The sequence below is a fragment of the Perognathus longimembris genome, chromosome 3 (genome assembly GCF_023159225.1).
Source record: "Perognathus longimembris pacificus isolate PPM17 chromosome 3, ASM2315922v1, whole genome shotgun sequence".
Taxonomy (NCBI): domain Eukaryota; kingdom Metazoa; phylum Chordata; class Mammalia; order Rodentia; family Heteromyidae; genus Perognathus; species Perognathus longimembris.
This window is the reverse complement of record NC_063163.1, coordinates 97151305-97176363: the sequence shown is the minus strand read 5'-3', so window position 1 is coordinate 97176363 and position 25059 is coordinate 97151305. Positions and strand designations below refer to the sequence as shown.

Genomic DNA, 25059 nt, shown 5'->3' with positions numbered 1-25059 from the left:
TCACTGGCTACCTATGAGCCATGCCTCCAACCCCAGCCATTTCCTTTTTCTTTTTCTTTGCTAGTGGTCTACCACTTGAGCCACAGCTCTACTTCAGCATTTTGCTGGTTAATTGGAGATAAGAGTCTCATAGACTTTCTTCCCAGGCTGGCTTTGAACCACAATCCTCAGATCTCAGTCTCATGAGTAGGTAGGATTACAGGCATGAGCCATTAGCACATGGATCAATTTTAGCTTTTGTTCTTGTTTCTCCCTACTCCATCCCCTTTCTTTAAAAATTTGCTGAATATACACAATATAGTTATAACTTTTTCATGTCCTTCTCTGCTAATTTAATATCTGTATCGGTTTTGAGTCTCTTAAATTTTCTTTCTTCAGTATGGACTATGCCTTCCAGGCCCTCTGTGTACCTAATCTTTGATGGGATGCCAGACATTATATTAGATGCTGGATATGTGTGTGTGTGTGTGTGTGTGTGTGTGTGTGTGTATTTGCCAGTCCTGGGGCTTGAACTCAGGGCCTGGCCACTGACCCTGAGCTTCTTTTGCTCAAGGCTAGCACTCTACCACTTGAACCACAGCACCCACTTTCAATTTTTTTCTGTGTATGTGGTACTGAGGAATTGAACCCAGGGCTTTCTGTATGCTAGGCAAGCACTCTACCACTAAGCCACATTCCCAGTCCCTGTGCTTTGAATTTTTATCTGCTGGTATGCAAGGCACTATTCCCAGCCCCATTCTGTCATTGTCTTGGAATCCTTATGGTCCTTACCTTGTGATCATGTACTGATCTGTACTCTGCTGAATATAAAGAGGACATCTCTGCCTTTCTCTGAGTTTTCTAGTTTTTTTCTCTATTCTCTAAATTCCTAGCTTTACTTCTCAATCCAGAAAGGCTGGCAGGATCTACTTCAACCCCTCCTCCCTGGGAGCTGGGGCAATTTTCATAATTTTCTTTATTTCCTATTTCATAGGGCTTATTCTCCTTAAATAGCTGGTGGCTAGATATTTATGAAAGTTGAGGTAATATATTTTTCAGGTTTTTTTTCTCAGACACAGTTGTAAAATCCAGGCAATTACCTCACTTTTTGGCTAGTAGGAAAACAATCTTGCATGATTATTATTTTTTTAATGTTATACAATACCCAGCAAGAATAATTAGCTTATTTGTACTATGAAATCAAGTAAATATAAAGCCTTCCTACACAGATAAGAAACAAGGGTCTTGGAGAGAAATGGAGGTGGTAGCTGGATGCTGGTGGTTCATACCTCTAATCCCAGCTACTCAGGAGTCTGACATAATGAGGACTGTGATATTAAGCCACAGACAGCCCAGGCAGGAAAGTACACGAGGCTGTTATCTCATTAATCACCAAAAAGCTGTCAAAGTGGAGTTCTGGTTCAAATGGTAGCGCACTAGCCTTGAACAAAAAAGCTCAGGAACAGTCTCCAGGCTCTGAGTTTAAGCCCCAGGACTGACACAAAAACAAGACAGAAAAAGAATGGCATTGGTGCTACCAGAACCAGAAATTTGTTAAATCCTGGCTGTCATCTATGCCATCCTTCAGTCTTTAATCTCTTTAAACTAATATACTTTCAAAGAAAATATTTTCTTTAAAAAGAACTTGCTTAAATATTCAGTTCCACACATGGTCTGCATCTCTAAACCTTAGCATAAATAAATATATATATAGGAAGCTTATTTTCTAGGTTCCTGGACCAGGCAATCTTCCCAGAGACCCACATGAGTATGTGAATGTATACATATTTGAATGCTAAAATTCCCCAGCTCTCTTCTTATACTTAACTCTTAGCTCACACAAATTATCCTGAAACAACACTGAAAGGTTTTGTTGATTGTGGGACTTGAAATCTGGGCCTGGGCACTGTCCCTGAGTTCTTCATCTTCATTAATGCTCTAACATTTGAGCCACAGTGCCACTTCTGGTTTTCTGGTGGTTGGAGATGAGTCTGATGGACTTTCCTGCCCAGGCTGGCTTGGAATCTCAATCCTCAGATCTTAGCCTCCTGAGTAGCTAGGATTACAGGTATCAGCCACTGGTGCCAGGCTAATACGAATGTTCTTTCCTGTCTCAGACTTTCTTGCCAGATGGTTTTGAACTGCAATCCTCAGATCTCAGCTTCCTAAGTAGCTAGGGTTGTAGGTATGAGCCACTGAAACCTGGCTCTCTCTCACTCTTAAACATAAGCAGACTATAGTCTATAGTAACAAAGACTATACGAAAAATGAAAAGCATAGGCAGGGTAATGAAAGCTTCAAGCATATTAATGTTCTCAGAGATACTAAAACAAGTTATAATTGCAAAAAAATCAGAGTATCAGTTTGAAGTAATCTTCTATAAAGGAGATTAAAAACTAGGAGAGAGGGAAACAAGGGTTTGGGGGGTGGTACAATAAAAATAGAAGTTTAAGTCTGAATAATAGAAATTTAAAGCTGGGTGCAGGTGGCTCACTCCTATAATCTTAGCTACTCAAGAGGCTAAGATCTAAGGATCGTAATTATTATTATTTTTGCCAGTCCTGGGGCTTTGGACTCAGGCCTGAGCACTGTCCCTGGCTTCTTTTTGCTCAAGGCTAGCACTCTGCCACTTGAGCCACAGCGCCACTTCTGGCCATTTTCTGTATATGTGGTGCTGGGGAATTGAACCCAGGGGTTCATGTATATGAGGCAAGCACTCTTTGCCACTAGGCCATATCCCCAGCCCCAGGATCGTAATTCTAAGTCAGCCCCAGGAAGGAAAATCTTGTGAGACTATGATCTCCAATTAATCACAGAAAAAAAGCTGGAAGTGGTGCTGTATCTCAAGTGGTAGAGTGCTAGCCTTAAGCAAAAGGAGTGTAGGGATAGCTCACAGGCTCAGAGTTCAAGACCTAGTACTAGAGGCTGGAAACAGCCTAGTGGCAAGAGTGCTTGACTCATACATGAAGCCGTGTGTTCAATTCCCCAGCACCACATATATAGAAAATGGCCAGAAGTGGCGCTGTGGCTCAAGTGGCAGAGTGCTAGCCTTGAGCAAAGAGAAGCCAGGGACAGAGCTCAGGCCCTGAATCCAAGCCCCAGGACTGGCAAAAAAAAAAAAAAAAAAAAAGACCTAGTATTGGCAAAACAATTACTTTCAATATGTCATGTGAAACCATAGCTTCTTCTGTTGATCCTTTTGTATCCCCTTCCTGTGGTTGTCCCCGCGCTATCACTGTATCTCATTTAAGTACCCTGAATACTGTATATACTGGTATTAGAACTAGGGAAGTGAAAGGGAATATTAAAATCGAGAGACAATGGATAAAAAGAAACGACTCCAAAAGCAATACTTGAAAACTCATTTGGTGTAAACCAACTGAACAACTCATGGGGGGAAAGGGAAAGGGGGAGGAGGGATGAGGAAGGAGGTAACAAATAGTATAAGAAATGTACCCACGGCCTTACGTATGAAACTGTAACCTCTCTGTACATCACTTTGACAATAATAATTATTAAAAAAAAAAGAACCAAAATAGAAAGGAAAGAAACTTTAGGAAGAAAAATCACAACCAAAGGAAGGAGACCATTAACAAATAATTCAAGAAAGCTTCCGAGTACTGAAGGACAAGTCTATCTTAAATCAAAACTAAGAATGGCTTTAGCTCTTATAAAAGGGTAGTGTTAAGATGACAATGCCTTCAAAGCTTTGAAGAAAAACGAATTCCAACCTAGAATTTCATACCCAATCAAGTGTGGTTTTAGATATATAGTATTTCAAACAAGCAAACTACTTCTCAAATACCCCATATACAATACTTTCCCAGAACTATAGGCTACTGGAGAAAAGAGGAGCTTAACAGATGAAGGGTGGGTGACATCAATACATGGAACATGGAGTTGATGGAGGGAAAGAGACAACACAATTTAGACTAGGGCAGGACAAGATAGACAAACACCTGATGTAAGGCCATTCGTTAGAGTTCAATTAGTGGCATATAAAAAACTAAGCCAATAAAACGGTGAGGAGATAATTATCTGGAGGGAAAAGTTCCATAGTAATCTAATCTACAGGTCAATAGTGATAACTTAAGCAGTCATAATCTAATAATGTCAGAGGTTAAGAATTGCAATCAGGAAGAATTTAGGGAAGTATACATGGTAGGCATGAGGAATAGGTATATCAAAGACAAAGCCTAAAACTGAAACAGCACATACTGGCTACATGAACACATTAAATTCTTTTCTTTCTTGAGACAGTGTATGTAATCCAGACTGGCCTTCAACTTCCATCTCTCTTGTGCTGAGATTCCAAGTGAGTACCACTATGGCCAGTAAGAATACATTTAAAATGAGCCGTAAGGGATTATGTTGAAGCAGAAAAAAAGAAAAAAAAAGGCAGGGTAGAGCAAACTGTTTTTCATAATAAACCTTGCAAAACTACTTGTTTTCAATGTGTATGGTAACTGACTCCCCCATTCTCCCTAAAATGTAGGCTATAACATACCGCTGGGTGTGGTGGTGGTATATACTCGTAGTCCTGCCTACTTAGGAAACTGAAGGATGATTGCTGAATCCATGAGTTTGAGACGAGCTTATGCAACAGTGAGAGCCCATCTAAGAAAACAAGTACATAATTTTTTTTTGGGGGGGGGGGAAGGTTGTGGTGGTGGCCCAGTCCTAGGGTTTGAACTCAAGGCTTAGGCACTGTCCCTGAGCTTTTTGTTTTTGCTTAAGGACAGCACTCTGCCACTTGAGCCACAGCACTTCTTTTATGTGGTACTGAGGAATCAAACCCAGGGTTTCATGCGTGATGCTAGGCAAGCCCTATACCACTAAGCCACATTCCCAGCCCAGTACATAAAATTTAAAAGTATACTTTAGTCTAGGGTCAAATCATGATCCCAGAACTACTAAATAAGAAATCACTTTGGGCACAAATACATTGTTTAAATCAGTTTTCTAAGGTTTATTCCAAGGATGAGCCTTAGAAAGGTGTATGTGTATGCATATACATATATGTACATACATATACATGGAAGTAGGAAGATTTGAATTTTCAAGACAGGTGCTTGAGCCATGCCTTTGTGTTACAATTTTTGTGTCAATTCTGGGGTTGAGCTAAGGGCCTAGATGCTGTCCCTGTGCTTTTTTGCTCAAGGACTAGCACTCTACTATTTGAGCCACAGCTCCACTTCCTGCCTTTTGGTAATTAGATAATACTCTTATGCCTGGACTGGCTTTGAACGTCAATCCCCAGATCTCAGCCTCCTGAGAAGTCAGAATTACAGGCACAAGTCACTGATACCAGGCTACACTTTTCTTTTCTAATAGTATCCCTAGCTGGTACTGTCTTCATTAATAAGTTACAAATCACTATCTTTGAGCCAAGGTGACTAGCAGGAATGAAGGAAAAGTAATGTAAGCATTATTAGTGAGCAGCACAGTCTTTGCCTAAAAAATTCCATTTATAGACTCCAAAGAAACCCAAGGTGTATGTTAATTCAATGTATACATTTTTCTTCTTTTGTGGTGCTGGAAATTGAGCCCATGTCCTTAAATATACTAGGCAAGTACTCTATCACTAAGCTACATTCTATTGTTTTTCTTACCAGAAACTTTCTAAAACAAATGAATTCTTTAATTCTATTCTCAGTGAATTAAGTTCATTGGAAACAGTCAGCAATCCCAGAACTCTCCATGGAGTAGCTCTGCCTGCAGGGGCCACTAGCATGTCATATAAAGGTGTCGGAAGACCATAACTCAAGTGTTAAGACTTCCTTCTTCCATTATTTAAGTAAATCTATTCAATGAACCAATAATATACTAAGAGTAGTGGTTTTCTACACAAGCAAAGAATCCTGTTAGAAATGAGTATTTTGAGGGCCCAAAACAGATCCCTTTTCTTCTTGAAGGTTTATATTTTAACTCATCCTGAACCAAACTCATGGCAGCACTATGAAACTTCTTCAAATAGTTCTCCTAATTTCTGTCCTTTCTAGTCACAATTATTTACTTTGTATAGCTTTTTATCCTTTCTAGTTATTAGTGACAATGCTGAGATGCTCTGGTAACTGCTATTTCAAAATGCTGGCATTCTCTAGCATGTCAAAATTTAACCCACTGTTAAAGCAAATTCCTAAATGAACACAGTCAAAACAAAACCCAAAAAACATAATCAGATTTATTTAACAGTTCTTCTGATTAAAAAAAAAATGTTGTTAAAGAAAACATACATACAGGTACCCACCCCCACAAACTCAGGTAATCTAAAGAAAAAGAAAGGGCTAAGTTCTGTTTAAGAGAAAATTATCTTCGTTTCTGGAAGATGTTTCCTCGTCCCATTCCACGCCCACGTCCTCTTGCAGCCACTGGAAGACAGAACAGACAAGGGCAGGTCAGTGGAGCCCTGGACATCGGCTCTGGAATGGATCTGAAAGGCCACATCCAATCCAATATCACTTTAGTCCTTCATACTTCACAAGGGGCATAGAGACCCAGAGAGGGACGGGGCTAGCACGAATAGCCAGCGTAGGACTCCTGCCTTCTGGCCCAGCACTGCTGTCTGCAGGAGGCAAGGAGGCAGACCCACAGCAAAGGTGGTCTGAAAACCACAGAAAGATAAATTCCCCGGGTTGGCCTAGGGTGAGCTACTAAACAGATGTGTTTAATTCACTTTTAAAAATTCTTAAAAAAAAAAAAAAGTGCCTGGGCACTGTTCCTGAGCTTTTGCTCAAGGCTAGGCCTCTACCACTTAAGCCACAGCACCACTTCTGGCTTTTTCTGTTGATGCAGTACTGAGGAATCGAACCCAGGGTTTCATGCATGCTAAGCAAGCACTCTATCCCCTAAGCCACATTCCTAGCCCTGGCTCATTTTTAATATTCTAAAGCATATTGTATTAAATGTTAACATCTGTTAATTCTGGTAGCAGTCTTTATTTTTATTTTTTTTGGCCAGTCCTGGGGCTTTGGACTCAGGGCCTGAGCACTGTCCCTGGCTTCTTTTTGCTCAAGGCTAGCACTCTGCCACTTGAGCCACAGCGCCCCTTCTGGCCATTTTCTGTATATGTGGTGCTGGGGAATTGAACCCAGGCCTCATGTATACGAGGCAAGCACTCTTGCCACTAGGCCATATCCCCAGCCCTGGTAGCAGTCTTTAAAAAATTATTTTGAGTGTCTCTGTATGAAAGATACATTTAATAGCAAAAATAACAATCTCATACAAAGAATGAAAGACTATTGTTCTCTGTAACCCAAGGTGTCTAGGAGGTACCAGAAGCTTTGCAGAACAGATGAACTATTCAGCAGGATATTAACTGGTGTCATACTACTCTTTGCTCTCCCAGACAGCCTGGAGCTATATTAAAGGGGGAGGAAAGGCCCATAGGAACCCACCCACCTGCTGATAAGACAAAAGCCAGGGCCTGGGAGAAGCACAGGTGGCCAAGGCACCTGCCAAGTGCCTGCTAGTGCAGGGAGCATGCCGGTGTTCCTTTGGCTGGGAAGATGCAATAGCTAGCTACTCTGTGACAAGGAGGGCAGCATATCCCTGAGGTGGTAAAGAGAGAGGTGAAGAACGTGGGTTTTCCCCCACTCCCCAGGGCATTTTGAAGGATTAGACTTTAAACTCAAAAACTACCTTACAGCCTGGGAATGTGGCTTAGTGGTAGAGTGCTTGCCTAGCATGTAAGAAGCCCTTGGTTTGATTCCTCAGTACCACATAAACAGAAAAAGCTGGAAGTAGTGCTGTAGCTCAAGTGGTAGAACACTAGCCTTGAGCAAAAGAAGCTCAGGGACAGAGCCCAGGCCCTGAGTCCCAAGCCCCATGACTGGCACAAAAAGAAAATAAGGCAAGCTACCTCACATATGAAAATATGCAGGTAAAGCTATTGACAGAAGATCCAGGGCCTTTCCTGTCTACTAATCATTTCCCTAAGTACTAAGAAAGTTTATTCTTTTTTTTTTTTATGGTTTGAAGCCAAGGACTTTATCTTTAGCTACACCTCCAGCCCTCACTAAGGCAGTTCTAATGACTACACTTGCTTCCTCATCTGACCGACAGAACTATCCAGGCTCTGAGTCAGTGGGGGACAGGCCAGTACCACTTCTAGTATGTGCTAAAGGATTTCTTTTCAAATTTATGAAGCTTTGAAACTAGAAGCCCAGGCCCAACACTGTTTAAAGGTCGGATAATGCTTGCTTGTTTATCTGCAAATATGCTGCTATCAACACATTACTCAATCTCTGTAGGAATGCTGCCCCATAGGGGTGTCTGCAAAGCACATTAGATTAAGAACAATCTTCCCAGATTTCTTACAGACTTTTTGCAAAGGGAAGTATCTTCTAGAAATCCATTACAGGACTCACAATCTTTCAATTAACAGAAGAACTTCACTTTTTCCTAAGGAGCTACTTTGGATTTTGCATTAAGCACGGATTTGGATCAGGTGAGGCAAAACAACTAGCATGGTAAAGCTCCCCTCACCCATCCTAGCAAGGCTACGAGTGCGGAGACAGCTGAAATCTGGTATATTCCTGTCCTAGACAATAATAGGGCCCTTTCTTCAAAGATGCAAGAAAAGCTTGTATTTTAAAACCAGAGCAAGAGGAGCACCTACCTTGGGCCTTCAAGATAGCAGCTTTTCCACGTCCAGCCCCCGAACCTTGGTTTTTATTTTTCATGCTCTTTAACATTGGTGCATTTTTTAGCATATCAGGCAAAATCAGAAAGCGGATCTTGCTGCCACGGATGTACACCTGCTCCAGCTGTGCTACTCGACCATCTCTGTACGTGACTGTGATGTTGGACATCTGGAAGGAAATCATCAGGCACATAAGTAAGGGTCAATGGTACCCAGGTACATGGAGAGGGGAAGCCTCGACTAGAAAACCTAAAAATGCAAAACCCGACATTATGGGGCTGGGGATATGGCCTGGTGGCAAGAGTGCTTGCCTTGTATACATGAGGCCCTGGGTTCAATTCCCCAGCACCGCATATACAGAAAATGGCCAGAAAGTGGTGCTGTGGCTCAAGTGGCAGAGTGCTAGCCTTGAGCAAAAAGAAGCCAGGGACAGTGCTCAGGCCCTGAGTCCAAGCCCCAGGACTGGCCAAAAACAAACAAAAAACAAAAAACCCCGACATTATGACAGAAAAGAGCTAGATAGAACTGGTGAAACACAGTCAGTCTGTGCTTAATGGGTGCCCCAGGGACTACATAATTTCACATAAATGGTCTTCACAACACCTCTAGAGCAAGTGTAAACTCTCCCACTTTTACAGGTTAGAAACAAAACAAAAACTCCAGGCACCTGTCCAAGATCAGACAGCCTCCCGGCTGAGGATTCCAGATTAGAACTGGCTAACACAGGACTGCTTCCTGAGTCAGTGTGAAGAGCTGTTGATTTTGTTGAACCCTTGGGTTTCAACTTGCATCCTCCCATTCAACCAACCACCTGGTGCTCAAGACTGCAAAAGCACCCTGAAGGTCATATAAGCCTACACCAGATACAATATTGATTCTTTCAAAGTATACATTCTAGGAAGGGCAATAACAAGAGACTAAGAAGTACAGGCGGTAGTGCCTGCTCCTCAAACCTGCAATACAAGAGCTTCCACAAGGAGAACCAACACTCAGCAGGAATGTGAGACCTAGGGGATCCATCAAGGTTGTGGATGGAAGAAAAACTGCCAGAACGGTCTGGAGCTGTCCTAGCTCTTACCTGTGCAGCTGGAATGATTTCCAGAGTTTCAATCTACTGCTCCTGTTTTACCTTCAGAGACAACAGGGCTCCATGTTCTGCATTTGGAGGATCAGTTATACCCCCACTTGTTTACATTCTCACACAGTTCCAAAATCCTTGCCATATATCTTCCTCCTTTGGAGAATATACAACCTCTGGTGCCACAAATAGACACAGTTATGGCTGGTCTATCCAAGAGAGAAACCTCAATCCCATCCAGACTCCATAATGCCAGATACATTTCTCAAAAGACACAGAAATGGTGTAAAGGTCTATAGCAAGACCTGCTTCTGCCATCTGTCAATGGTACATGCCAGAATATATCTCCAGAATTTCCTAAGTCCCAGTTCTCTCCCCCACAATGTGAAAAATACATCAAAGCCAATATTTCCTGAATAGTGATTAAATATTAGACACTATCCCAAAATTATCCATTTCCTAGATAATGTTCATTTGTTTCATGAAACTCTTATCAGATAGGCATCATCACCACCACTGCTGGAGAGACAAAGCAGCAAAACCAATCAGGATTAGATTGGTCCCTAGAGGCCCATGTTCCTCTTCACTTTACCCTCTGCTCAAAATCACAGTGCCACCTACTTTGCTTGGCTAGAGTCTGACCCTAATTCTACACGCTTAACCACCGCAACAGACCATTTATTTCCTAGAACTGCTAAAAAGCAAATCAAGCAAAATGAAGTCTAAATATTGTCTCAGTTATCTACCAAATAACAGAGCTTCAGGAAATGGGAAATTTGGCTGACAGTTAAAATGTCTAGGCTGGGTACCAGCGGCTCATGCCTGTAATCCTATTTACTCAGGGGGCTGAGATTTGAGATCTCAGTTCAGAAGCCAGCCCAGGCAGGAAAATCTCCAATTAACCAGTAAAAAGACACACACACACACACACACACACACACACACACACACACACACACACACACGTCTATTTTACATCTCCAGCCCATGGCACATCTCACTCTTTCCCTGTCACAATCGCCCTATCTTGCTTTGAAAATCTCTGGAATAGCTATCACTTTCACAAACGGTCCATATCTTAGTTGAGCAAAAGATCTGAGTCACCCGACTTCCATTCTAACACTAAGACCCTGCCTGCTACTGCTCGCAGGCTTTCCCTGCAGCACCAAAATACATGGCTAGCTGGAAGGTCCTGCATGCTTATTTTAATAAGCCCATGCTGTGCTTGCATAAGCCGAAAGAAGCAACTTTTGAGTAGACTAGGTTTTAATGAAAGTCAGGCAGGAACACTTGAGTTTACTCAACTTTCCGAAACAGCCATAATGAGACACAGATGGCATTAGCTAGATATTCAACTGAAATGACATCCTGGGCCAAGACAGAAAGAGCTTGCTCCAGGACTGTGAAGCAATGCTGGAGTAGAATACAATATATATATAGTGTGCCAGGGTGTATACAAAGAGGCGGAACCTTGATTAGAGAAGTCTAGAAATGGAAAAACTGACCCTTTGATATAAAAGAGGCAGGCAAAGCGGGTGTAACATTGCACATTCACGGTTCCCAGCTCATAACTTCCTTCTCAAGGCAGGTAACAGAAACCAGAATTTCTCCCGAAGGTAAGTCACAGAAACTCAATCTTCCTCTGACTTTCTCAAAGCTGTCCTATGGAAAGACAGATCTACCTCCATCAGATGGCAAATCCTGGAGTCCCATTTCAGAAGGGGCCCTGCTTGGAGAGGTAGTGGCAAAGCACTTGCTTAGCATGCACAAGGCTCTAGGTTTAATCTCAGGTACTTAAAAAAAAAAGGGGGTTGGGGGGGTGAGAGGACAGGGGAAGTGGCTCCCTCCCTACTTGATTAGCATTAGCTCAAATCTTCATGCTACATAGTGGCCCATGCAATGAAAACTTCCATAAAATTCTAGAGAACAAGAATTAGAAAGCTCCCAGTTAACATATTATGTGGAGATTCCTGGAGGCTGGAAGGGAAGGAAGCCCCACGGCCCTTCCTCTATGCCTTGCCCTACACATTTGTCTCTTCATCTGTAACCTTTGTAATATCCTTCATAATAAGCTGGTAAACACTGAAGTGTTTTTCCAAGTTATGAGCTGCTTGAGCCAATTAATTGAAACATGGGGAGTGAGAACCCCCAAATTTATAGCCAGTTGGCCAGGACAGGCCAAACAACCTGGAGTCTGCAATTGGTACCTAAAGGGGGCAGTACTGAAGACAGAGTTCTTGACCTGTGATATCCTATGCTATCTCCATAAAGATAGTGCTAGTACTGACCTAATTAGGGCACACCCAGCTGTGGAACACTATAGAACTGATGGCTTGCTTGGTGTGGGGAATAGCCCTTCAAATGTGGCACTGGTAATGCATAATGTCAGCAGAGTACAGTAGGAAGAGTCTAAATTTGAAATGGCTTTTCAAACTGCTCAGGACTATCAACATACTGAAAGTATATACTCTATAAGACAAGTTCACACACACACAATTTAATTGCCACTGGAATACCAGCTTATACCATCTACCTACACCCAAGTGTTGTAGGGTAAGAGCAAGGAAATACAACGAAAGCAATCCACTCTAAAATAGTTCAAAAAATAATGTATATAGTTTATAAAGAAATTCAATCATAATTCATTTAAAACTCAAAAATCTAAAATAAGCCAGATACAGGCGGCTCATGTCTACCATCCTTGCAACTCAAGAAGCTGAGATCAGAGGATCTAAGTTTGAAGCCAGCCCAGGCAGACAAATCCCTATCTCCAATTAACCATCAAAGGAAGTAGTGGCATTTAACCAGTAACTTCAGTGACCAATATTCATATCAAAGTCTCAAATGCACCAGCTCTTGGCAGAACACATTAACTTGACCACTTTTACCCAAGAGAGAATTTGGTCACTCTGTGTACAGTGAAACTGATTTGACTACTATCTTCTTTTTGGACCCAGGACCTCGTACCTTTACTTAGCTTTTTCACTCAAGGCTGAAGCTCTACTTGACTCATACCTTCACTTCTAGGCTTTCTGCTGGTTAACTGGAGAGTCTCTTGGATTTGTCTGCCCTGGCTGGCTTCAAACCTTATAAGCACTTTCTTTTTACTGTATATTTACTATGCATTATAAATTATCATAAACTTAACACACTCATCATTTTCTTTCTACCATGCCCAACTCTTACCATTTTTAAAACAAAATTTTAGGGCTGGGGATATAGCCTAGTGGCAAGAGTGCCTGCCTCGGATACACGAGGCCCTAGGTTCGATTCCCCAGCACCACATATACAGAAAACGGCCAGAAGCGGCGCTGTGGCTCAAGTGGCAGAGTGCTAGCCTTGAGCGGGAAGAAGCCAGGGACAGTGCTCAGGCCCTGAGTCCAAGGCCCAGGACTGGCAAAAAAAAACAACAAAATTTTAAAAAATTCTTTGATTTTCTCGAGATAGAATCTCTGTTCCCCAAGCCAGCCTCGAACTCCTCATCTTTTCTTTTTTTAACCAGCCCTGGGGCTTGAGATCAGAGCCAGGGCACTGTCAGTGAGCTTCGTTGTTTTTTTTTTGCTCAAGGTTAGCACTCTACCACTTGAGCCATAGCACCACTTCTAGCCTTTTCTGTTTATGTGGTACTGAGGAATCAAACCCAGGGCTTCATGCGTGCTAAGCAAGCACTATTCAACTAAGCCACATTCCCGCCTATGGCCTTGAACTCTTAAGGCTCAGTTGATTCTCCAGCCTCAGTAGGATCTATTAAATCCAGCTGAAAACTACTTAAATTTTTTTAAAAATGTAAAATCTCCCCCAAAAGATAAGTCTTTAGTTTTCCTTAAAAACTTATAATGCATTTGTTTAATGCATTTATTTTTATTTAACTATATATTTTTTTCACCAGTCCTGGGGCTTGAACTCGGCCTGAGCACTGTCCCTGGATTCTTTCTGCTCAAGGCTAGTACTCTGCCACTTGAGCCACAGCTCCACTTCAGGCTTTTTCTATATACGTGGTGCTGAGGAATCAAACCCAGGGCTTCATGTATATGAGGGCAAGCACTCTACCACTAGGCCATATTCCCAGCTTAAAAGATATGTTGGCTTTCAGTTTTAAATGGTACCGCAATGTATACTCCTGGAACATAAACTTTTGTCCGTGTGTGTGTCCGTGTGTCCGTGTGTGTGTGTGTCCGTGTGTCTGTGTGTGTGTGTGTGTGTGTGTCTGTTTTGCCAGTCCTGGGGCTGGAACTCAGGGCCTAGGTACTGTCTCTGTGCTTCTTTTGCTCAAGGCTAGCACTCTACCACAGCATCACTTCTGGCCTTTTCTGTTTTCGTGGTACTGAGGAATTGAACCAAGGGCTTCGTGCATGCTAGGCAAGCATTCTACTGCTAAGCCACATTTCCAACCTGGATGCATTTATTTTTAAAGAGCAGATTCACTGAGGCCAGGAAAGACAGCAAGCAGCAGAGCAGTGTTCAGTGTTAACGTGCTGCCTGGGTTAGCTTTATACAGCTTGTTGGGTTTTAGTCAATATATTTGGGTTCTAGGGGCTGGGGATATAGCCTAGTGGCAAGAGTGCCTGCCTCGGATACACGAGGCCCTAGGTTCGATTCCCCAGCACCACATATACAGAAAACGGCCAGAAGCGGCGCTGTGGCTCAAGTGGCAGAGTGCTAGCCTTGAGCGGGAAGAAGCCGGGGACAGTGCTCAGGCCCTGAGTCCAAGCCCCAGGACTGGCCAAAAAAAAAAAAAAAAAAAAAAAATATATAATATATATATATATATATATTTGGGTTCTAGGAGACCCATATCTCAATACCTTGTTTGGACACTGTCAAGATGAACTGCATCCCTGCAAAAATTCACACATTGGTCTTTGTCCTTAACATCTTAGAACATGTAATCTTTAGAAAGTCTTTATAATTAAGTTAAAATGAGGCCATTAGGCTGGGCTCCAATGCAATTACTGATGTTCTTGTAAGAGATTTGTATAGACACCACAGAGGAAAGATAAGTGTTAACACAGAAGATGCAAAAAAAAAAAAAAGTTTAAAAAAAGGGCTGGGATGTAGCTCAGTGGCAAAGGGTTTGCTAACAAGTGCAATGTCCTGGGTTCAATCCCCAGTACCAAATAAAGGAAAAAAAAAAAAAAAAAAAGACCGAAGAGGCCATGCCATTGATAACTAAAAGAAAGGCTCAAAGAATACCTTCCTTCATAAGTAACTAACCTGGCCAACATCTCAGATTTCCAGACTCCAGAAGTGTCAGAAAACAGAATTTGGTTGGTTATGTCACCTGGTCTACAGAAATTTGTTATGGTAGCCCTAGCAAACTAATACAGGCAGGTAACTGGCCTCTAACAGTCACCCATCACATTTCCTATACTATGGACTCTAAGAGCCAAGGGAATATTTTTATCCTGGATGTACAGGAAGAACAGAGGGTGAAGGAGGTCCAAAGTTAAGTCACAGGAGATGGTGGCCTCCAACCTGATTCTAGATATGTCTAACACCAGTATGTCTATTATGCATGAAAGGGACTACATTTCTGAGACCACTTAAGTTATCAGGCCAGATAACTTGATATTATAGTTGGTGTGTCTGATGTGTATAACAACTCTAGCCTGAAGGTATTATCTTGGGACAGTCTTAGGCCCTGGGAGCTCAGCAGTTAACTAAATAAGTTCAGCAGTTGAATAGTTGAATAAACACATATGAGTCACCATAAGCCTTTCATTCTACTCAACAAACTAAAGGGCCTTAAAATAGATAAGGATGCTGTAAGCCAGAGGACTGGATCTATGAAGTGACAACTCACAAATGGAAAGAATACTATAGGTATTCTTGGTATTTATAATTATACTACTACAGGCATTTATGGTCCTTAACTGTACAATGCAGCTGTGTCTCCTTAAGCCCCTCTGTCAAAAGAAGCCAAGTAGTAGAAAACTTTAGGGTGCCTATATTGATGGACGAAGTGGCGCATTCCTGTAATCCCCACAACTGGGAGGCTATGGCAGGAGAATCACGAGTATGAAGTCAGCTTGGACCATATATCAAGATTCCCCAATCCCTCTCAAAAACAAAACAAAACAAAACAAAAAACAACCCAAAACCCCCACAAAAAAAACCAAACCCACAAAAAACACGGGGCCTGTAGCTTAGTTGTAAACACTTATATACCATACAAGAAGCCAGAGGTTCCTTCACAACTACTGCCCACACCCCCCAAAAGAGAACACTCCCATATCATCCAATGATCCATCTCTCAGACACTGAAGAGTAACACAAGTCACCAGATGTTTGCCACCCTATATGCCAGGCAACTGCACGAACTGGTCAATCTGGCAGGGAGATAATAGATGCTCAAAGCTACAAAGAAATCACAAGTAAATGAACAAATTCTACAAGACAATAGTCAGGCCATCTGACCTACTATATGACTCTAGATAAGACACATCTCTCCAACTTTGTTTTCTCATCAGAAAAACAGTAAAAGGTGTCATATGTTGAATATGTTAAAATATGCAAGGCACTAAGCTGGCTGCTTACACAAATAACTTATCTGATACTTTATAACCCTTGACTTGACCAGTATTATCACTAGGGAAGTTTTAGGAGCCTGCTGCTCCACACTCTTCAGAGGACAGTAAGCCAGCCTTCAGCTGGTACTTTTGAGATCTTGCCCAGCACTTCACTGAGGCTACTCTCTTCAGAGGCTACCAGCCAATGACTGCCCTCAGTGGGAATACTGAATGAAGTCAGGTCATTTCTGTACCATGTTCAATTCTTCACAGAAGCCATCTCTATCTGGCTGAGACGTCCCTTAGAACAATGCAACAGTGTGAGATGCTTCTTTGCTCAACCTTCTTTTCCATCCCCTCTCCTTTCCCCAATCAGATCATCATCCCAGACTGAGTTTTCCTATTTCAGCTCCCTCACTGTTATCTTTCATTCCCATTTCTCCAGCAAATCTAATTGTCTTAGAAGCTATACCTCAGAGGACTCAAACTAACATCATCTCTGTTTTATAGAAAACTGAACTAATTAGTATGCTTAAGACCATTATAATTAGGATTCAAATGCACATCTGATTCCAAACTCAAGCTCTTAATGGTTTAAAAGAGCAAAAACTATGTGTTCAGCTGGGCACTAGTAGCTCACATCTACAGCCTAACTACTCAGAAAGCTGAGAGCTGAGAATCTCGGCAAACAAATCCAAGAGTCTCTTATCTTCAATTAACTACAAAGAAAAAAGCAGGATGGGGGAAAAATAAGGGAGGAGGTAACAAGTTGGATAAGAAATGTACTCACTGCCTTATGTATGAAACTGTAACTCCTCTGTACATCACTTTAACAATAAAGAAATGAAAAAAAAAGCAGGATGTTCAGTGGTAGAATGCTAGAAGTGAGTATAGGAGCAAAGTGTCAAAAAGCATATTATCAGCACATATACATAAAGTGTTGATACACTTTATCATTATTTTTCTTTTTTGGCAATTCTGGGCTTTGTACTTGCTACAAAGGCCTTCTTATTCCTAAACCATGTATTCAATGCTATGCATTTGCTATGTGTGTATGTTGACATACTTTCTAATGTTATTATAAAATTTCACATGACTAGCTGGGCAACAGTGACTATAATACTAGATATTCAGGATTAATAATCCTAGAGACTAAGTCTCTTACAGAGTGAAGGGATGAATGGGGATGAATATGGTCTAAATAGTTTTAAGAAGAGGTGATGATGGGGGGGTAAGGGAGAATGTTAACAGGGGTGAAATTAGTTAGGATATGTTTAATATATGTGTGGAAATGTCACAATGAAACCTTCCCATTTACAACTAATGTATGCTAATTAAAAAGGGAGGGAAAAAGCTAGGCACCAGTAGGTAGGCCCCTATAATCCTAGCTACTCAGGAGGCTGAGATCTGGGGATCAAAGTCTGAAGCAAGCCTGGGTAAGAAAAGCATAACTTTTTTTTTTTGCCAGTCCTGGGGCTTGAACTCAGGGCCTGGGCACAGTCTTTTGAGTTTCTTTTGCTCAAGGCTAGTACTCTACCACTTGAGCCACAACTCCACGTCCGGCCTTTTCTGTTTATGTGGTGCTGAAGAATCGAAATCATGGCTTCACGCATGCTAAGCAAGCACTCTACCACTAAACCACATTCCCAACCAGCGTAAGAATATCTCTAATGACCAAAAAAGCTGGATGTAAAACTGTGGCTCAAGTGGTAGAGCACTAGCCTTAAGTAAAACAGTACACACACACACACACACACACACACTGCACACACATGTACTGTCCTAGAGGCAATAAAAGTTCGTGTCACACATTAGCAACCCAATAAATGACTGCTGAATGAGAACAACTTCATATAGACCTCCCTCAAATCACTCCCTTTTTTCTTCTCTGAGATAAAGACCCACAGTTCTTCCGTAGCCTCAGACACAAAGCAGGGTACCTGGCAGTTCATGTTGTCCTCTGCTTCAATGAGCTTTCCTCGATATACCTCACCAGTGTTGGTCTCACATGTCACAATATGGCCCTCCGCTTCATGCAGGACTTTAATTGGGACACCAATAGACATCTTGGCAGGAAGAGAGTTCTGTAATGAGAGAGACAAAAGTAATCTTCCAGAGACTGAAAAGGCCTGGCACTCCCCAACACTTAAAGATACCAAAGCTGCATTTTCTATGGAAAAATAAAGAAGCTCAGATCTTGGCTTGGAAGAATCTACATGGTAAACACATGAAAGGTATGAGGCTATACAGAGGGAAAGCTGGGGAAAGCTAAGGACAATGAAGAGTGCCTCCTTTCTCTCTTTACTGTGCATATGTTCATTTTTTTTTATCAAAATAATCATTTACCAGTACTGTGTGTATTGAAAGAGGGGATTTGAACGTGTGTGCAGAACAATGCGCTTGCCAACTCATAGTTTGTGGCTAACTCTTGGGCTATGGTGTGGACCTTAGATGTCCAGTACAATAGCGATGGTCTACATGTATCTCAGTCACATTAGCCATATTCCAAGTGTTCAACAACCACATGTGATTAATGGCTACAGAACTACGAGGATACAGACCAAACAATCCAGAAATCTAGGGAAGAGGGCTGTTTTCAATTCATCCATTTGACTTGCCATTTACTACCAAAGGTAAAGAGAAAAACATCACAGCATTATCATGGTATAAGCAGAAAATCTTCATGGAGAAGGGAAAAATATCTGGGTTAAATGCTTGACTTGCTCTCATTAAGAGCCTTTTACTGAGCAGAAGGCTTTTTACTGAGAAGGCTGACATCATGGTATGTATTCAAGAGACCAAGAGAATATGAGACTGGCAAAGACAAGCTCCTTCGGTGAGGATCCATGGCTTCCAGCCACAGGTTTGGATTTTGTGCTGAAGCCAGTGAGGAAACACTGCAAGATCCGAGGGAAAAGCAGTAGGATTTACAATACAGATACAGTTTAAAAGCCGCGTAACTTCTCTAACGTCTGCAGGAGAGAAGCACGAGGGGACTGGGGAAAATTCATGCATACGGTCTTTTCAGAGAAAAGAAGGGAATCTGCCAGGAACGACTCCAAACATTATTTGCCTGAATGCTTCGGACCCAGAGAGTTACCTGTGAAAAACCGTGTTTTCCCGAAGCTAGAGAAGCGAAGCCGATGTCTGGGTGGCCGCGACTTCCCGCTCTCCACCCCCTCCAGGCCCCGCTGAGCCCCACGGTTACACCTCCTCCTCCCGCCCGCCCCTCGCCCTCCTCCGGCCCGCCCTCGGTCTCCTCTCGCCACCCTCGGCCTCTCCTCACCGACTGTGGCCTACACTCCTCTTCGGCTCAGCGACAAACGTAGCGACGGCGAAAGCGTGAGGCGAGCGAATGGCGGGCCCCGCGCTCCCAGAATACCAAGCGTTCCCAAAATGCCGTGCGCACGGCCCGCCCATTTCCTTTCCGCCGGCGCTAGAAGCGCGGTCCTACCTACGCATCCGCCTCACCGCGCCGGCTGGGAAACACAGGCTCGGGCACTGCAGTTCCGGTGTCCGGAGAGCGCAGATAACAGGGCGGGCGGGTCTGCCGGAAACCCCAAGCCATGAGCCGGCCGGGAGACAGGGATGCTCGCACTGCTAAGCACCTCACATCAAGGACAAGCTGGACGGCAAGGCAGGGATTCAGGGTTTGGACCCTCGGCTCAAGGGCGAGAGAATGCGGGGCTGGGGGCCAAGGCATCCCCTCACAATTTAACCAGGTAAGGACATCTTGAGCAAGCAGTTTCATAGACAGGAAAAGTGAGATGCAGAGTATAGCGTAGGCCGATAGAGAAAGGTTTCCCGGAGCCTCGGTAAAGCATTAGACAGAAGCAAACACCTGAGGTGGTAAGCAAACGAGTCTGGAATTCGGAAAGGGGAAGAATCTCTGAGGTGCCAAGGCTCGCGCGGCGCGGGGACTTAAGGGCGGGGCTCAGAAAAACGGGTGTGGCTTCCTGAGAACGCGTCAGGGAAGGGCCTGCCAATCAGAGCAAGGATTGGGCAAAGGGGGCGGGACTATCAGGAGCTCGAGACTGTGAATGGCAGGGGCGGGCATAAATCAGGAGGCTGGGACCTCTAGGAACCGAAGTGTGGAGAAGGGAAAGGAAAGGGCGGGGCTTAAGGAAGGAGCGAAGCCTCCAGGTCTGGAAGGGCCGGGGCGGGGCTTGGGGCGGCCCAGCCGCCGCCTCCCCTTCTACCCACCACGGCGGCGCCCGAGGAATCTAACAAGCACCGGCCGCGTTCCCCGCGCAGCCCAAGCCGAAGCTGCAACCTGCGCCGGGCTGGGGCCATGGGCGCCCCGCGCCACTCAGGTCATGAGGACGCAGGCGGAGGCAGCAGGGTCGCCGCTCGAGCCCGGTCAGTGCCTCCCTGAGGACCCAGCCCTCGCCCCGGGGACCGTGGGGGACCCGCCCTAACGCTGGGCTGGGTTCAGCCGCGCGACCTTGGGCCGACTTCGGCCTCAGCTCTGGCTGTGAAGCTTCGAGCTTGAGCCCAGCCAGAAGGACACCTCCGCTTGGGCTCCCTCTTGTCACCTTAGTTCACTTGGGATTTCCTGATTCTCCCAGGACTGAAATCCCTTATGGCGGCCCTGTTGGAAGGTCTGGATGGCTCTAGTGTCACCTTCCCCAGAAGCGAAAAGCCCTGCTTTGGGAGAGCCTGTCCCCTCCCGGATCTATGAAGATCCGGAGGCCGGGTAGGGGAGAGAACTGCCCCCGAGCACAGAGCAATGGGAGGGTCCTTTCACTTGACTTCCCAGACTCGGCGTGTTGTTTGGCTACAGATCTTCACCTCGTTCCTTCTGCCCCAAGGGGGTCAGAGCCCATTGCTTGTCCAAAAGTAGAGAAAGGAGGAATCAATTCTTGCTCTGCTTAAGGCACAGGTTTGATGTTATTAACTGTAAGATGAGTGATCATCTCAGGCAAGAGATCAAGAGCTAGCTGGACCCTGCCCCTAAGGTGTTCATGTGACAATAGCATCACACCAAGGGAGTAGTCTCTTTTATGATTACAGAGTGGAATTGAGCCTGAAGCTGTACTGGGATTTACAGCTCTACTCTTCTAATTCCCTAACTCTGTCATCTTTAACAAGATAATTGCCTTTCATGAACCTCAGCAAGTAATGGTTCACATTTGTAGGGAGCTAAGAGGCAGGCACTGTGCTAAATGGTCTATATGTTTGTTGTTAATTTTCTTAACTCAGTCAAATATGTTACTGCTGTTATTTGCACTTTTGCAAATGAGAAGATTGAGACTAAAAGGGGTTAAGTGCCCAGGAACAGCCTTCCTTCCCTAGTGACAGCTGAAGCCAAGCCAGGACTTTCCTAACAGATAACAGATGGAATAGTCCCTTGATTCTAAACATCAACATCTGTCGGTGGCTTTGGTCTCTTGAGGTCTAAAGCTGTTATCAGAACAAATGCCAAAGCCTCTCCTAACCTTATCAACCCCCCACAGTAACATCTCCCTCTTAGTATATGCTAACCTGCTATGCCAAGACAGGGGTGGCTATGTGGAAATGTTTATCTTGTGGGGCCTCAGGATCAAGGGGTCCCAGGGCTCAAAAAAGGCAACTGAGTTTGCCAGGGCCCTAACAACTGTCCTCTACCATGTTTTGTAGCTGACCACAGGAAGACATAGACGAGGTCAAAGACTGGCAGAAGAGAGCCCAACTAGTCAGTGCCATAGCCCTGGCCACAGTATAGTGAGGGAGTTTCAAACCAGTAGGGGTAGTTTAGAAGCCTGGGGCAGGGGAAACTGCAGTGATAACTAGTCCAGATCATGTCAAAGGTTAAGGCCTAAGCAGGTGCCAGTGGCTCGGACATATATAATCCCAGCTGGCTCAGGAGGCTGAGATCTGAGGTTCAATGTTCAAAGCCAGTGCAGGCAAGAAAGTCCATGAGATGCTTATCTCCAATTAACCAGCAAAAAGGTAGAAGTGGAGCTGTGACTCTACTGGTATTGCACTAACCTTAGGCAAACAAAACAAAACAAAAGCACGCTAAAGGACAGTGAGTACCCAGTCCCTGAGTTCAAGCCTCAGTACTGGCCTGTGTGTGCGTGCACACACACACACACACAGAGCAAGGAAGAAAGAAAGAAAAGAAAAAGCTTTTTGGGGGAAACTAAACATGTCTGAATACTTCTGGACGACTGGGAGGCAAATGCAGTCCTGTCCCCACCTACCACCATAGAAGTCTCTGTCCAGTGGGAAAAACAGATACTACCTTAAGGACTCCACATTGAGGGGCCTTCAGAGGGAGAGAGACTAGAGCATTTGGATATTCGGAGATGGGACGGAAATTTTCAGACAAGAGTTTAGCAAGAGTAAAAGCTATGGAGTAGAGAAAAGCAAAAGGCTGTATATAGTCACAGTGAGAGTTCTAAAATGGAAAGACATCTACCTTCACAGCACCACATCCTGCTAAGAGCTCTTTCCACTCAGCACATTATAGGGAACTACTTTAGAATATTAAGTCTCTAGAGATCAAGGTTTGAGTCTCCAGTCATTTTTGTGTGCTGAATAAGTGGGATGTCCAGGATCAAAATGCTAGCAGGTTCTGTGTCTTATAAAGGCCCATTCCTTGTGATAGCTCTCCATCTAGATGTCCTCACATGGTAGGAAGGTATGGGAAGAGGGGAAGTGCTGTGTCTTTGCATAGTAGATCAGAAGGACTGGGGAGACCTAAGCTAGTTTCTTTTTACCTTTTATAAGGCATTAATCTGTTCCTAATTCATTCCCACAAAGGTCCCATCTCTTAATACTACTGCAGTGGTGAGTTATGTTTCAAAATGAATTTTGTCTGAGGCTAGGAAAGCACCCTCAAACCATAGCATAATCCCTCAGGAAGCTTAAAATCTAGTGGGAGAAAGAGTAGCTTCTCTTTCATTGTTACTTTCTCTAAGCACTAGGAAGAAAAAAAACCCAGGATGTCATGGAAGGAAGACACCCTTCATGACAAAGGCATAGTGAGGGAGAAAAAAGAGCACATCAGATTTGGATCTGAGGACCTCCGTGACAATAGCAATGAGAAGAGAAGAATCCAAACAGGGTGGCAAACAAAGAAAGGCACTAGGCTAGAAAGGAGTATAGAGTTCACAGGGCAACTAGAATGGCTGAAGTGAGTGTAGCAGGACCAGGTTGGGCTGGGATCTACAAGCTATCTATAGTGGGGCTGGGGATCTGGCTCAGCAGAAGAGCACCTGCCTGGCGACCGCAAGGCCCCGAGTTCGGTCCCCAGCTCTGGGGAAAAAACAAAAAACAAACACGCTATCTATAGTAAGAGGTGAGAACTTTATTTTAAGATCAGTGGGAAACTGGATGGAATTCCTTTTGCTGCTATGTGCAGGGAAAAATGATGGGGAAGAATGTGGGGCAGAGGAGAGGCAGGAGACAGAATTGAATTCATGGCAGTGGTAGGAGGCAAAGTCATAAGAGCCTTCGATGAAGGCAACTCTTAGAGGTTCTTTTTAGAGGTGTCTAGGCTTAGCACACTAGGCCTTGAGAGGCAGAGTTCCTATCAGCACCTGTAAAAGACTTTCTGTACATTGTTGTCCCAAGTTCTCTTGGTACCCTGTGAGTAGTATCTTTGGTAGTCCATTTCATAGAGGAATCATCAGTTGGGTAACTCAACAGGTAGCCTGTTTGACTCACCATTCTGCCTCCCGTGGGCTCTGTTGGATACCTTGGAGGTCTACCCCAACTTTGAGCTCTTCCCACTTTGGCCAGCTCTTTACTACATAGTCCTGGTTGTCCTCAAACTCATGATCTTCCTTCTTCAGCATTGAGTACTGAGATTACAGGTGTGCCCCTGTCATGCTCATCTAAGATTCTGAGCTTTGTCCAGACTCATGAGAGAGTAAAGTTGGAAGGCCATGTGCTTCCCCTTGGGGCCTTGGCACATGCTGTTTCCCATCTTCATGGCTGTTGCTTCCCTGAATCTCACCTCTCTGATGCACATCCCCAGCATTTCCTAGCTGAGGCTGTCAGTTATCCCTTATATTTGTTTTTTTGCCTTCCATCAGGACTGGACCTTGCTTCTGTTATCACTGCACCAGAGTACACAGTCAGGCATTTTACAGGCTCTTGGAAAATACTTGTTAACTGAATGACCACATGAGACCAAAGTCCCCCACTTTAGGACTTGCCAAATTCTGTCAAATGAGCAGAAATTGATTATTCTACCCACAGCTAATCTGAAGCAGAGCTCTGACTAAAACTCCTAGATTAAGACCTTTCTGCTGCATCTCATAGCCTGGCAGGGACAAACTAAGAAGTTACCAGGGATCGTGGAGAATGGAGCTTGTGGGAGCATTCTACTTATACAGCTTATATGACAGTTACTTCTTCCTAGCCGTAGCCTTCCCACGTTGATGATTCTGGGTACTTTTTTTTATTTAAGTAATTCAGACATTTTTTTTAATTTTATTTATTGTCAAAGTGATGTACAGAGGGGTTACAGTTTTATATGTTAAGCATTGGATACATTTCTTGTACTGTTCGTTACCTCCTCCTTCATTCCCCCTTCCCCCCTACCCCCCCTTACTTTTTTATTCTGGGGACTTTAAAAAGAGCCTTCACACATTGATGATTTTGGTTTAAAAGCAGGAAGCCAAACAGCCCCTGTCCCTGCCTTCTTGGAATTCCTCTCAAAAGGAGGACTCTGAAGGAAATGCCTGGCATAATATGAGTATACACAGTAGAGGAGCAGGCCTGAGAGGGGCAGCACTTCAAAAAGGAGTGAGGTCCAGGGGAGCCAGAAACATCCAGACAGTGGTGTGCAAAAGCCACCAACATCAGGGATTATGACAAGTAGTTCTGGCTGACTGGTAGCCTGGTGCCGGTAAGGA

The 25059-nt window shown here is 43.9% G+C and overlaps 2 protein-coding genes across 6 annotated transcripts in view; one reads left to right on the top strand and one right to left on the bottom strand.

Annotated features, from left to right (window-relative positions):
* Positions 1-6157: 6157 nt before the first annotated feature.
* Positions 6158-19630, bottom strand: Snrpd3 (small nuclear ribonucleoprotein D3 polypeptide). Its single transcript, XM_048343540.1, has 4 exons — positions 19497-19630; positions 18151-18294; positions 8600-8792; positions 6158-6350 (listed from the first exon to the last, which is right to left on the bottom strand). The coding sequence occupies exons 2-4, from the start codon at positions 18274-18276 to the stop codon at positions 6289-6291; spliced, it is 381 nt and encodes a 126-aa protein (XP_048199497.1). The 5' UTR covers positions 18277-18294; positions 19497-19630; the 3' UTR covers positions 6158-6288.
* Positions 19631-20344: 714 nt separating this feature from the next.
* The window catches only part of Gucd1 (guanylyl cyclase domain containing 1), a 32715-nt gene continuing 28000 nt past the window's right edge, over positions 20345-25059 (top strand). For all 5 annotated transcript variants that reach the window (XR_007210511.1, XM_048343539.1, XM_048343538.1 and 2 more), the window contains exon 1: positions 20345-20569. Coding sequence is in view for 4 of the 5 variants with exons in the window: in XM_048343539.1 (XP_048199496.1) it covers positions 20527-20569 (43 nt within the window). In the remaining variant the exon portion in view is untranslated. The remainder of the gene's footprint in view (positions 20570-25059) is intronic.